This window comes from Phallusia mammillata, chromosome 4 (genome assembly GCF_965637545.1).
Source record: "Phallusia mammillata chromosome 4, kaPhaMamm4.hap1.1, whole genome shotgun sequence".
NCBI lineage: Eukaryota > Metazoa > Chordata > Ascidiacea > Phlebobranchia > Ascidiidae > Phallusia > Phallusia mammillata.
Window position 1 is genome coordinate 6881671 of NC_137255.1, and position 14187 is coordinate 6895857.

At 37.3% G+C, this 14187-nt stretch overlaps 2 protein-coding genes across 2 annotated transcripts in view; both read left to right on the forward strand.

Moving 5' to 3' along the window:
• Nucleotides 1-8101, forward strand: part of LOC145222272 (uncharacterized) — a 40491-nt gene extending 32390 nt beyond the window's left edge. The window contains exons 37-44 of the mRNA XM_080088363.1: nt 46-215; nt 1764-1871; nt 2195-2353; nt 2961-3105; nt 3897-3994; nt 4343-4524; nt 5880-6090; nt 6634-8101. Coding sequence (XP_079944489.1) covers nt 46-215; nt 1764-1871; nt 2195-2353; nt 2961-3105; nt 3897-3994; nt 4343-4524; nt 5880-6090; nt 6634-6816 — 1256 coding nt within the window. The 3' untranslated portion in view covers nt 6817-8101. The remainder of the gene's footprint in view (nt 1-45; nt 216-1763; nt 1872-2194; nt 2354-2960; nt 3106-3896; nt 3995-4342; nt 4525-5879; nt 6091-6633) is intronic.
• A 1564-nt stretch (nt 8102-9665) lies between these two features.
• Nucleotides 9666-14187, forward strand: part of LOC145222276 (cAMP-dependent protein kinase catalytic subunit beta) — a 37225-nt gene continuing 32703 nt past the window's right edge. Inside the window, exon 1 of the mRNA XM_080088369.1 lies at nt 9666-9839. Within this exon, the coding sequence (XP_079944495.1) occupies nt 9797-9839 (43 nt within the window). The 5' untranslated portion in view covers nt 9666-9796. The remainder of the gene's footprint in view (nt 9840-14187) is intronic.

Consider the following 14187-nt stretch of genomic DNA (forward strand, 5'->3'; position numbering starts at 1 on the left):
TCCAAACAAAAAAACTACAACCAACTTTTATTATTCATTTTATAGAGAACGTGTCAAGCATATACACCGACTACGTTTATTTCACTACCAAGGGATCGTACGTACCACCGCCACTAATCAGTGAAAATAAAAGTGTGGCACAGAGCGTGGATACCGTTGAACTGTGCTGGACCCAACATAATTACCTTGGTTCTCCAAAGAATCTAACTTTCCTGGTAAGTTTAAGTCGATTTTTGCCACAAATTTAGTGACATAAAAAAATTACCAAACAAAATATAGCACTGAGTAAAGTTATGGAACGTAAAGTTCAAAACCACGTGCAAACAAAGACTTAACTTAAATCCTTATTCCGGCAGCAAGTAGTGAGTCATTGTTTGCTGGATGTGACTTAAGTTAATTTTGCCCACGCATGTAAATTCCAAAGTCACATCGCAAAAAAATCTTACTTAACTTAAGTCAAGCATATTTGGGTAAACTTGATTGGAGTAAGTTAGGGTATTTCTGGCTAATTTGAGTAGTAAGTCATAGTTTGCAGGATGTGACTTTAATTTAATTTTGTCAACTTAATTAAATTCCAAAGTCACCTCGAATAAAAAAAAAAAAACTACTTAACTTAAGTCGAGTACTTTGGGATAAACTTGAGTCGAGTAAGTTTGGGTACTTTGGGCAAAGTCGAGTAGTTAGTCATGTTTGCTGGATTTGACTTAAGTCTATTTTGCAGACTCAAGTGAATTTCGAAGTCAAATCTAATGACAAAAAACTAACTTAAGTCGAGTGCTTTAGGGTAAAAAAGTAATGACTAAAAAGGTTTATTTGTAACAACATGCCACTCAATTCCAATTTACGAGACTGTATTTAAAACAATATTTTGATTGAAGTAAGACTATGCGAAATTCACGCTAGCAGCGGATAGAGTTGAGTCACGCTGTTCACTTAGATGTGACTTGAGTCAAGTCAATGAATAGTGAATATAATCAAGTTTTTCATTCAACAAGCCTCAAAATGACTTGACTAGAGTTGGGGTTATTAAAGCGACTTGACTCAAGTTTGGTTCTGTTAAAAGTCACTTATGTCAAGTCATTATTTGAAACTCAAGATTTACTCCGAATTTTTTAAGTCATTTACTTACCGTATATACTCGCGGATAGGTCGCAACTTTTTTGCCTCTATTAAAAAAAATATAGGTGCGACCTATCCGCTCGACATAAGTGCAAATCGCCACCAAGTCGGAACAAAATTGAAAGTTTTCGGTTATTGCAAGTACCGCTTATTGGGCGGATATAACGTATTTATTCGAGTATAACGCGCAAAATTTTACACTAATTTTCAATAAAAAATTAAGGGTGCGCGGTATAGACGCGAATTGTAGTAGAAATGTGCTATCGAATACGGGTGCATGCGCTCGTGCACGCACATACTAATGCGAGACAGTTTCATGAGGGCACACGCACATGCGACTCAGCGTGCGTTGGATTTTCCCGCTTTGTTGAGAAAACATAGTTTTGCGGTTTCAATGCAATGCAGTTCAGTGCTAAAAAACAACCAATTGCACCAGTTATTTATGCAAAAAAGCTAGGGAAAGGGCCTTTTAAATCCCTAGATTTTCAGTGCGACTTATGTGCGAGTCAACTCTAAATTACACTTTTTTGAATACAAAACTAATAGTGCGACCTATACGGTGGCGCGACCTATCGGCGAGTATATACGGTATACAATCTGTGCTTCGCCAAAACTAGAATGTACATTGGAAACATGTATTTCAGGTGTCATATGGGTCTAATGAACATGAAATAATGGAGAAAGCGTATGTGAAGGGAAAGACTAGCATCAACATTACCAGTCTTCCACATAATCAGGTCTCCTTTTTTAAGGTATGTGTATTTAAGATATCAGCTTAAATTTTCCCCTTTGATTTGTTTTACTCAAGGCAACCGGGGTTAATGCGTAAATACCCTTCAACACAGTTTAAAATTATACTGCTTAAAATCGCCGATGTAATTCTCATTTTGTCAAAAATAGACAATTGATTTTTATTTCTGAAACACTTTTCTGGAAACCTAGGATTGTAGAAATAAGCCAATAATCATAGTTTTGTCGTTGTTTTTAATAGAAGTACAGTAAAACGCAAAACAAATACCTGCGAACTATTTAAATTTTATTTTGGAAACACTTTTCTGAAACCCTACGCTTGCAGGTGCAAGTCAACAATCCGTTTATCGGCCGATGGAGTAAAATCAAACTTCTTTCGCCCCTTCCTGACTACAGTCTTACGCCAAGCAAACTGCAGGCTGACGTTATTGGTAGTCATCTTTATTTGGAATGGAATTCGCCGTTTGTTGGCAACAATGACCTGGTAGGGATAATGATAACTTGAATTGAAACAAAATGAATGACAACAAAATTTAAACGTTATTTAAAATCTGCAGTACAGTTTTAACCCTCCAATTTTTTTGTATTATAAAATAACATGTTTATTTGTTTAAATAGCCACTATAGGGAGGTTAAACATCACGTCTTAATTAACAGTCAAAATTTAAACTTTTCACAAGATAAATAATCTCAAGCTGATGCTCGGTGCATTGTGATGTCACAAACATTCCCAATTCCACCCTAGTTTTGTAGCTTTTCAAGGTCCCTTACGTCACCAGCGGTGCATTAAGCTGTACAGACCCCAGAAGTACTAGTTTTTAAACCATCTAAACCATTTAAAAAAAAACAGTCATTTTTGTTTCTGTTAACCCTTTCGAACAATGGTTTCGTATGTTACCATGGCATTTATATGTTAGAGTAAGTTTTGTGCAACGCAACAGCATCGAAAACAGCGATGCTCGGTGCCGAGTACTCGGGTTGTGGCTCTGCTCGGCCCATCCCTAGTTAAAAGCCCATTTGTAATTAAAATAGACAAGTTAATTACTAAGTACCAAATTACAAAGTTGATTGCAAATATTTTTTTGTTTCAGACATATTTGGTGAATGTTACTGACGTGGAAACAGGCAAGCAAGTGTATAGCAAATCTTTACATTATACCAATGAACATATTCGCACACAAATCATGGAAGTGAAGCAGAACCACTTGTACCAAGCCTCTGTGCAAGAAATACATGGTAAGTTGGGATTTTTATAACACGAATCCGGTTAATCACATAAAAATAATATATACCAACGCATTTTTGTTGAAAAAATCGTCCGGTTGTTTGCGTAATCCGGTTAATTGCATGAAAAGCTAAGTGCATTTAAATTGTTATGCGACTAAATGGTGTCGCCTGTTTGAATAAAAACAAATTGTGCATCGAAAAACATTGCTTTAATCTTGAGGGTGAAATGGTGCAATAAAGTGTTTTTTGTACTTTTAACTATACGGCGTTAACACCTCAGAAAAATTGTCCCTGTGCCGAAGTGTGGGCCATTAAAGCAATCGCAGCTTTAATGACTATTTGGACTTTTGTGTTCGAAACAAAAATAGGCGTCCTTAACCAGGTTTTTTTTTAAGGTTTGGTTTGTGTGACCGCTAAGTAGTTTTAAGAGACCGCAAGTGTTTCATTTAAATACCAAAAAATAGCCATATTTGCTTAAACGAATTATTTATTAGGCTACTGGCAGATTTTGGGAAACCGCTGGAGAAATTTGGGGGACCGTTTCCCCCAAAACACCTTAAAAAACACTGTCCTTAACATTAGAAAGTGTTCATTTCTGCCTCCAGTTCTGAATCGTTACTGCGGGCTAGCAATTACTCAAGCACAATCATGGGTCCCTAAGTTGTTATTCATTGGGCAATTTACAAGCCGTTTTTGACTCCTAAGAGTTGTAACTTGTATTACTTGTGGTACGGAAAACTCAATGCCTACCTCTGCAATCTTATACAGGTCTGTCTTTTATCTGTGTTTATTTGTTGCAGGCGGACAAGGTAAAGCTGTACAAATCGTATTTACAAGCGGAACAATTCTTCCTCCGACTGATATTCGACCGGAGGCAACGGGATTTGGAAGTTACATGGTGAGAAATCGTTTGTAAACACTTAAGCAAGTCATGTATTTAAAGCGCAGTTATTGGACTGCCTGACCTGACTCTAGTTACCGTAATAACTCCATTTTTAATAAGGGCTTGATGTAGAGACCTAACTTGCCTCAATTTTTTAGTCGAGAGATTTCACTGAATTAAAGAAAGATTAGAAGTCACCAACTTGAAATATTCGAAAACAAAATCGAATAAATGTACATGAACATTGCTTACAATAGACCCAACCGTTTTTTGTCTTGTTTTTAAAGCCAAAATAAGGCGCTAAAGCTTGTGAAATTTTGACTTTAAAACTATACACAACATTAAGTTAACCTGTTTTTTCAGCTTATTTTTGACGTGCCTATGAACATGCTTGCCTTCTACAAGAGCGAAGTGACGAAGATCCGTATCACACTATGCACGGGCAAGAACGTGGCAATGACCAACACTAGCGCCTGCACCTACTTTGCTGATGTCTCCAACAGCAGTAGAGCTTTTGTGCTGGATAATTTGCACATCGGACAATGGTAAGTAGAAAATGACTTAAGCAATAGTTCACGCAAGCCTGTGCACAATAATATGTATACTGTATAAATAGTTCTTAACTGGCGTATAAGTTTACAACTTCTGAACTAAATTTGACATTGGTTCCCAAACAATGACTTGGACATTGTGAGCCAGTTTATTCTGTGGTTTATGCCCAGGGGTGGCATCGAACAGAAGGCAAGGGTTTAGCCCAGTGGTTCTCAAACTTTTTTATTGTCGGGGTCAAATGGTATTTTTTAAGTGTGTAGGGAGCCGCAGAAAAACGAAACCTTGAGAAAATCACTAAAGAAGATGACTTTGAAAGCTAAAATAGCAATGTTTGGTAGTTTTCTGAGGTCTGGTGCGAATCGCATAATAAGTAGTTGGGAGCCGCATGCGGCCCCGAAAACCGAGTTTGAGAACCACTGGTTTAGCCTGTTATCCCCAACAAGCTCAAACTGGAGTGCCGTTGACAACTACACAAGCCAATACGGCCTACGTCTTGTCACCAGTAGCACTGATATTGACATTGATAATAAGACACAATTGTTAACATTTTCTGTGCTTTACATTGCCATGCACTTAAGCAATCTACTTTAATCAAGGTCACTAATTGGAAACATATCTACACTTTTAGTTTCATAAGAAAATTGTGGATTAAATTTTTGACTTTGAAATCGGTCAAGGGGTAAATACAGTGGTTCTTTAAAGGTTTGCACTCCGAAGGTAGCCTGGTGCGCCTCATGTTAACGCTAAATCTATTTTGTTATGGTATGATATGATCCTTAAAGTTTTGATTTTCTCCTATGGCTATAAATAATCCAGCCAAAGTTTAGTTGTTTTATAAATGCACATAGGGATAAATAGCTTGCGAAACAAATGGTTAATAACATACCTCTAACGTAGAAACGTAAAACACGAAAGTTTCATAACCATTTATAGTTGTAATCAGGTTAATGAAAATTAGTTAGGCCTTTGATGTATACACCACTCAAAGTGGCTTCGAACTCCAGAGCTAGGTGATACACCGAATGGGGCTTTCCCAAGATATGTATTAAACTTTCCACACTCGATTGCAGGTCTTCGTGTAAGTCGCGTTAAAAGTGGCCATTTTAAATCGTTTTTACTGTAAAGAACATTAAATGCAGTAAACCTTAGTTAATCCGGACCCGTTTGGACTAAAAAATTGTCCGGATTAGGCGAAGATCCGGAGTCGATTAGTTGAAGCCTAACCACATTACAAATCAATTGTATCTTTAAAGTTTTGTCCGAATTAGGCAAAGATCCTGATTAACCGAATCCGGTTTAAAAGAGGTCTACTGTATGTCGTTAAACACGCATTTATATTATTTTTAAGGTACACGGCCTACCTTCAGCCAATTTGTCGAATGCACAACTGCAATACAACCGTCTCTCTTCCGAAAACCTTTCAACCCCAAGAATTCGGAACAGTAAACACTCTACCCAGCACACATACAACAATCATTTTCACCAAGTCGAAAATCATCGCCATTGCTGTATCTGCACTCTTTTTATGCATCTGCATAGCACTTGCCATTGGATATGTGGTAAGTTCTTTTTTTATGATTTTAATTGCCGTGGTTGAGAAAATGAGCATTACTTTATAGTTGTGAAGTTAATATATTATATGTGGTAGTGTATGGCAGACCTCAAGAGGTTATAAAACTGGAGTACACGTCGGTTAATCCGGTTTGGACAACAAAAAATGTCCGGATTAGGCGAAGATCCGGATTAACTGATGTCGATTAGTTAAAGCAGTGGTCGGCAACCACCGTTCCGCGAGGAGTTTGTTACCGGGCCGTATACTTTTAGGTTAAATGCTTTAAATTTACCCCCTACATCCCGGGGTTGATAAACTAATTTAAGCGTTTTTTTTTTGCTGAATATTTGTTTTTGTTTTTAATCCGGTCCGCGATAAAATTTCAGTTTCAAAAACGGTCCGCAGTGCAAAAAAGGTTGCCAACCGCTCAGTTAGTCTTTCCACATTACAAAACATTTGTACTTCAAGTTTTGTCCAAATTACGCGGAACCGAATTCGGATTAACCGAGGTCTACTGTATACTGATCTATACACTTGCTTGTTTGTTTAGGTACGACGCCGCCGAAACATACAGCAGACATACAGTACATTCGTGTCATCACATTACGACCCTCAATCAGGAGAAGCTTATTTTGTTGGTGATGATTATGACAACGGATTGGACGACGATGCTGATGTAGATACACCCATGATTTCGGGCTTTGCCGACGACGAGCCACTCATTGTTGCCTAGCAACGTTTGTGACGCTTTCCTTTTTATGCACTCGCCACTGGGGGGCGTGATCGTGGTTGATTTTTTTCGCTTTGTGGGGAATTTTTTATTGTTTTTTTTTTGCTTAGTGTGTTGTATGTAGGCCAGAAATCAGAGTAAAATGTCCTAAATGTGGGTAATTTGTGGCAATAAACGATACTTAACTCGTTTCAAAACAAATGTTTTTCTGGCCTCCTAGTAAAAATGGACTTTAGTGTTTTGGTTGAGTGTTGCTTTTTTACCCTGTCTTTTGTATCCAGCGAACTTCTTACGTTGCAAATTTTCTTCTGACTTCATCAAGCTGTTCTTAGTTGTGTCTTGTGTTTAGTAAGAAGTGTTTACTGAAAGAATTGTACCATATTGTTTTTGCCCTGAACCCAGATTGTTATTGTATATGCTTTTGGCTCGTAGCAAAAGGTACCACTTCTTTAAAATCGCTTTAAAACTCGAAACCATTTTTCTCAACTACACAGCATAGGCTATCTCGTTTAAAAATTTTAATCGTAATATTCGACCATTATTTACACGGTATTTTTAAAGTGTAACATCAATCCAGTTACTTAATAACTTTGTTTTTTAGTTTTTAGATACGCAGATAGGCATGTCTCTTGTCCTTTTAGTTTTTGTGTTTAGTTTAACGTAAAAACAGCGCAAAATGGAATATGAAGTCCAGAGTTATACACCTGTAAAAACATTTGCAAAAAAAGTAAAATCTGGTTATGACAATATCTGCCACGAAAAACACTTGACCATAATTTATCTACTTTGCAAAAGTGGGGTAAATGTGTTGTCTTTAATCTATAATTGAATTAAAACCCGCAGCTCATAAAACGGTATGAAATACAAACTAGCATTATTTTTGCATTGCTTTCTGTGACGACACAAACGCTACTGCCAGCGATTATTACTGCACAGAGGAAGACAATGCCTTTATTCCTCGCAACCCTGTTCTGTAGTTTCATTTTCTCGCTGTGTTTTCGGTTTTCCTATGCATCGTTTTGTTGTGATAGGTAGAGGCAATATGGGCAGCCCTCATTGAAAAGCTGTTTAATTCGGTAAAAAGGTCATTCACGACGAAAATACTTCGGTACCTTTCAAATGCGTTCACACAATCGGTAATGCGTGTGTCTTACTGTGTATTTTTTGCTTGCACTTTCTGTTTATTTCCCCAGCAAAAGTGTACATAAATATTATACAAAGAACCACCGTTGCTTTGGCGCGTAGTTTTTCCACTTCTTGTCAATAAAATAACGTTCGTTAAAACATATCGACAGGGCTGTTGGAAAGTTAAGGCACAATACGTACCCGGAACCAAGCCTGGACCTCATTAAAATAGTTGAGAATCCCCCGGGGGTGCCCGATATAGTATGCGGCATGGTTCGTGCGTCAATGGCTTGCGGTTTTAAGTGAGCGGTAGAGCGTTGCGGTCTTGTCAACAACAGGCACAGGACACAAACTGGAAATTGGACCCCTTTAATCTCGTTATAGCTTTAAACTTCAAGAGAAAATAGTGCTATAAAAATCATACACAATAATTTAGGGTATCGATTTTCAATTAGTCGCTGTTTGGCGCCAGGAAAGCGTCCCAGCTTGGCCGGGCCTTGCAATGACTGAATGTAGCACGCTGTTTGAAATATTTTTTTCTTTCACGCCAAATACGTTAACGCCGTTTACGAGGCCAGAATATTGATTTTTTATGCGGGCGCTGGCTTTGTGCCTGCAGCCGCTTTTTATGCGCTTCTAAATATACGACTTCTGGTGTTTAAAATTTTACAAGGCAAGGCATAGTGCTGGTGCAAATGCAGTTTTACTCGAGAGCCGCGAACTTCGCTATGGTCTGGTGCATCGCGGAGCCTTTTATTTATTTGATTTTGCTTTGAAAGCGTGGAGACTGGAGACTAATTGAGTAAGAGTGTCCTCTAGATGTTGTGGTGCAGAACCGACGATCTAACAAAAATAAATATTCGCCATTCTTCGCTTTGTAATGTTTTCGTTAGGCTTGTCGTTTGAGGTTGTGTTTTTGTAAAGTTGCCTTATTTGATTTACAATTTCATTTGGTTGTAACTTGTAAGTTGTTACATAGTGTAGCATACTCGTCTTTTAAAAATTGTCATATTTTTAAGTACCAATGTAAGTATGCTAAGTACATAGTTTTTAAGCCAAGTGGAATTTAAGCAAATAGCTGGATAAATCTAAAAATAAAACTGAAATCTATCTTTTTTATGCAGCAAAATAATGGCTAAAAGATATAAATTATGCATGTTATTAAGTTTTGTGGACCAATATAGGCCATCTTAATTGGTTTCAATGTATGCGACTGGCCTGGACATGTCAAAAATTGTCTATTCATTGACACAGGAAGCCTATAGAGTTGATGAGTCCTTAATAGTTTCCTGCAAAGCAACATATATTGTCATCTAAATATATGGCAGCGGTATTGTTGGTGACAAATGTATTTTGACTGTGCCATTGTTTAACATGTCATTAAATTTGAAATTATCAGTCTTGTGGTGAAACTTTTCGGGCTTTGATCAATATACAAACTTTTTAACTGTGTCTATTGGAAAGTCTGTTGTATAATTTAACTACATTGCGCATAATCTTGTATTATGGATACTGGCATTATACATTTTAAAATAAATCATTGTAGATATACCAAGGCTTTTGAGGTCAATTGAAACTGAAGATATTACATTTATAAAGTCACATTTTGCCATTGGTATTCTGCAAAAATATTAAAAAAATACAATATTAAATGTTTATATTTCTAAATTTTATTGATTTGTGTATGCCTCACAAAATTAATCTCCTTTCAAATGTGTTTCATGTACAACTGTTATTTTATTGTAGCAGTAAATTGAAGTTTCATTGAAATTGGTGTTTAATTGTTTTGTTAATTGCCCTCTCTCGTCTTCAATTGATAAGCATTGATCTTTTGGGGGATTAATTGATTTACAACAAGATGGGGAATGCTCCTGCAAAGAAGGGGGACCAAGCAGAAAGTGGTAAGAACTATGTTTTATTATGTATATGTGTTTAATACAGTGGTTCCCAAACTATGCGCCGCAGCACACAAGTGTGCCATTAGGTGTGCCGCAAAAAATATTGAAATTAAAATCAATCAAGTTGAGTAGTAGTACCAGGTGCTTAGACCACTAGGCCAACATGCTCCACGTCTCTGAGATGTTCAACTAGGCTATTTAACTATGAGAGTGACCTGTATAGCGGCTTTATGACCTCATAGTTAGTGCCTTTGTCAGCTAAAAAAATTATTCAAATGTTCGAAGTGTGCCAAATAATTTTTGTTTTTTCTAAAATGCGCCTTAAAAGATAAAAAGTTTGGGAACCACTGGTTTAATATATTCAAGTGATTTTGTTACAGTCGTCATTTTAGCCAAGTATGATTGTAAATTCCCAGAAAAAATAACCACATATTGAATGTTACAATAAAACATTAGTTTTTTTGTATGTTTAGGCGCATGTGCATTTAAAATGTATGAAAACCTTGCAGTAATGCAAAACATATGATGCATGGCAAAGCCAAAATCCATGAATAATTAAGCATCTAAAATATGATGCTTAGGTTGCATACTGTACAAATCTACTGTTTAATGTGATCTATTTTTAAATCTTGATAATGTGGATTACAGATGTGTATCTGCACTGACATAAAACTGAATTGCAAGGCCAAGGAAAATGGTGTTTTGTTTTCAACTAATTTTTCCATCACAAATTAAAAATATACATATAGAGTTATAATGTCTATTAGTGTATCTTAACATTGAATTGTGACAATTGTACAACTAAATCTAAAAACTAGCATAAATTGTTTAATGTTAGTTTTGCCATGACCTTGCCAGTAAAACTCAGGTTCAAACAATTGAAAATTTACAGTATGTTCCACAAAGAAATACCTATATTTATTTCGACTTGAAAAGTTGATGTGAGTTTGACTGTTCAAAGCAAAGTGTTACCAGATGAGTGTTAACAAATTCTTCGGTGCTGGGTATAAACCAAAGAGTTCATCCCATGGGAAGCCACTTAACCTGATCAATACATTTAAGATACACTATCAGTTCCCAATGGCTATTTTAAGAGCAATGCATATGCCACTTCTGAACAAGCAGTTACCACATCATTGGCAAAATGCTATGATTTCTTCTAGGATTTGAAAATTTATGTGTGGATTCTTAAAAGGGTTTACAAAGTGTAGAATTTGTCTTTGAAATGCTTTAAAAGCCTTTTGAATCAACTCCAAGCTGCCTGAGCAGTGCTGCTGTCATTAAGTGTAAGGCTGCTGTTTACTACATGAAACATGACACCAACTACTTTTATGAATGAGTAGTTCTTACAGAATTTGGACAGGGCTGTGCTATGTTGGGTTTGCTAGTTGTATTGTATAACCAACAGACTTTGTCATCCTCATGAATGTCACATTACAGAATGTATGTAAAGATCTGATTAATTTGGTCGAATGCAAAGTGCTGGTTAATAAAATATATAGACATGTATAAAGGTGGTAACACCTTTTACACTGTACAAGTCCCACTTGAAAACCATGTTTCAAATGGCTGAACTGACCGCGTTACTGGCCAACACTAGTCGGAAATGAGGAAACATTTGTGCCAAGAGGTCTGTACCCTACTGGGGTGGGAAAGCTGTTTTCCTTTGCTTTGTGAACTCAATTGTGTCTATTTTGGTCAATGTCCCGCCGCGTTCACCACAATCCTTCCTAACAGCCGCCAAACATACTCTTATGTAGCACAGGGTGTTTCAAAAGTTACACGTATATTGGGCCTGTTGTTGCAGGCACGACCGCATGCATATTGCATTGACAGTTGCTTCACGCCAACAACATTTGTTCGACCAGGTTTTATTACTGATAAAAACCAAAAAATCGCAGATAAAAAGGTTCTTTCCGACGTATTTACGAGACATCAGCAGTCCGTAGCAACCCCAGCTGCAAGCAGTCTCATAACCTAATTTCAAAGACTTATATTTTCAACAGTCTTCATTTTAAAGGGATTAAAGTAATCTCTAAACCTGCTTTGAATAGATGAGGCGTACAGGTCTATTTTTGTGTTGTCTGTTTGGTTACCCTTTGTAATATCACATGACTTACACGAATTATTGGTTGGCAAAGTGTTCTCTGTGGACGGATTTTTGTCGAATAAGCCCATTACTTGGCAGGTAAGCGGGTAAATAGTCGTTCCCCGAGGTGCCAATGCACTTAACGTTGAAATTTGAACTCTCAGCTCAAGGCATGAACAATGGTAACATGCAAATTTCGCTTGGGTGCCGTTTCAAAATCAGCGAGCGCATAAGGAAATTATATGTGCGTCCTGCGTGTTCGTGTTGACTATCACAGGCCTTTGCTTGGGTTTTTATAGGCCTTATAGCTTGAAACGATCATTTAAGTTTGCTTAGCGAAACCACACAGCTCATTAATCACACAGTACACAACACACACTCAGCATACCGTTGTTTGCCCTTGAACAATGACCTGATAGGGCCACAGCGCTCCACTGTGTGTGCCCTAATGCGTTTGGCAATGATATTTGAAAAATGCGCGATGTTTCAAGCAGTCTTAATGTGGAACGTAGAATCGATAGGTAGCTCCGATGACCTTTTCAGCAGATTTTGTAATTCGTTCGGGCCCGTAACGGCGACAGTTTCCTTTTTCTACGCATTGGTTTCCCTCTGGGGCGACATCTAGAGATTGTGCTGCTTAATAAAAGCGAAGATTTGGACAGTCATTGCGTACACTGTGCTTTATATTTCCACGTTTACTAATTGGCATAAATGGCATGTGAAATGTTTCCGGTATTTATTTTAGGGGTTAAAAACTTAACAAATCCAGTAAATGTATGTACATTGTACAGTAAACGTTGGGTAATTCGGACCCGTTTGTACAAAAAAAATCCGTTTTAGAAGAAGATCCGTATTAACCGATGTCCATTAGTTAAAGCCTTACCATACTACGAATGATTTGCACCTCAAGTTTTGCCCGAATTAAACGACTCCGGTTTTACTGTATCTTTAGTATACTTTTGGGAAACCGTAGTTTATAGCAGTGGTTCCCAACCGCCGGTCCGCGGACCGGTGCTGGTCCGCAAATTATCTTACTATATGCCAAGCTACTTTTCAAAATGGAATGATAAGTAGGCCTATTGTAAAGTTGTTGGTATCTGCAAAATTCATTTTAGGCTTGACTGTACCACTGGGGTAACTCTCCACCGTTAATACCCGCAAAATTGTTTAATAAAGCTTTTGTTACGTTTATGATTGTTTTGTCATAAAGTGTGCCTAGCATTCAACATTTTTTTGTAAAACAAAGTTATTTTTTACTTTTGAGATGATTTTGAGATTCATACTGGAAGCGAAACAACAACAAACATCCCACTAGCATTGATTTTGTATCTAAATGGATTGGTGTTTTGTTGTTTGAGTTAAGTTGATTGCCGTTTGGTTGTATTTTTCGTCCTAAATACATCGGCTATGACTAAATCTTGCCTTATGTTGCGCAACTACAACTTTAGTGAACAAAAAGCTTGAAAATATCTGTTGCATTCACTGCGATCTTTTGTTGCCGGTCCGTGGAATTTTTTTTTAATTTTTGCGGGTCCCACGGTGTAGAAAGGTTGGGAACCACTGGTTTATAGGACATGTGGGATAAAACGTCGCCTCATTTTGAGCACGCACTAAGGACAAAAAAACAGCAAAATTTTACGCAAATGCATGTTAAACGAAAATTGCTACGCCACGAGCCCAGCCGTTAGCTGTGATCGCATCAAAATCTAAAATTGTGCGTTGCACCAGTGTTTATGTTCCAAGAAAAGCCTCAAGGCGTTTTTACATCCTCGTTTTGCTTTGCAGAAAAAATAAACGTTAAACTGAGGTTTAAACTATAAGTTGCTGTACAATCATAAAAACGGTTAAAGACAGGATATTTCAATTTTTTATGTTTATTTTACATTTAAAGTGTATGTAATTATTGCAACTGCGTAAAAGTGGTTTATTGAGGATATTCTCGACGAGTTAGCTTACAAACGAGCGTAATGTAGTCAACTATGGATACGTATTGTTCAAATCGAGTAAACCTCGAGGTACAAATGATTTGTAATGTGGTAAGCCCTAAAAAACGATATCGGATAATCCGGATCTTCGCCAAATCTGAAATTTTTGGGTCCAAACTGGTCCGGATTAACCGAGGTTTACCGTATTTGCAGGATGAACTTTTTACTTGATGCCGAGCAGAGTTTTAAACGAGCCACTTAGATTTACTACCAAACTGACCTTGACAGGATTAATACTGTCGCTTGTAATATGCTACTTAGTCTTTTGTGGTCGTAG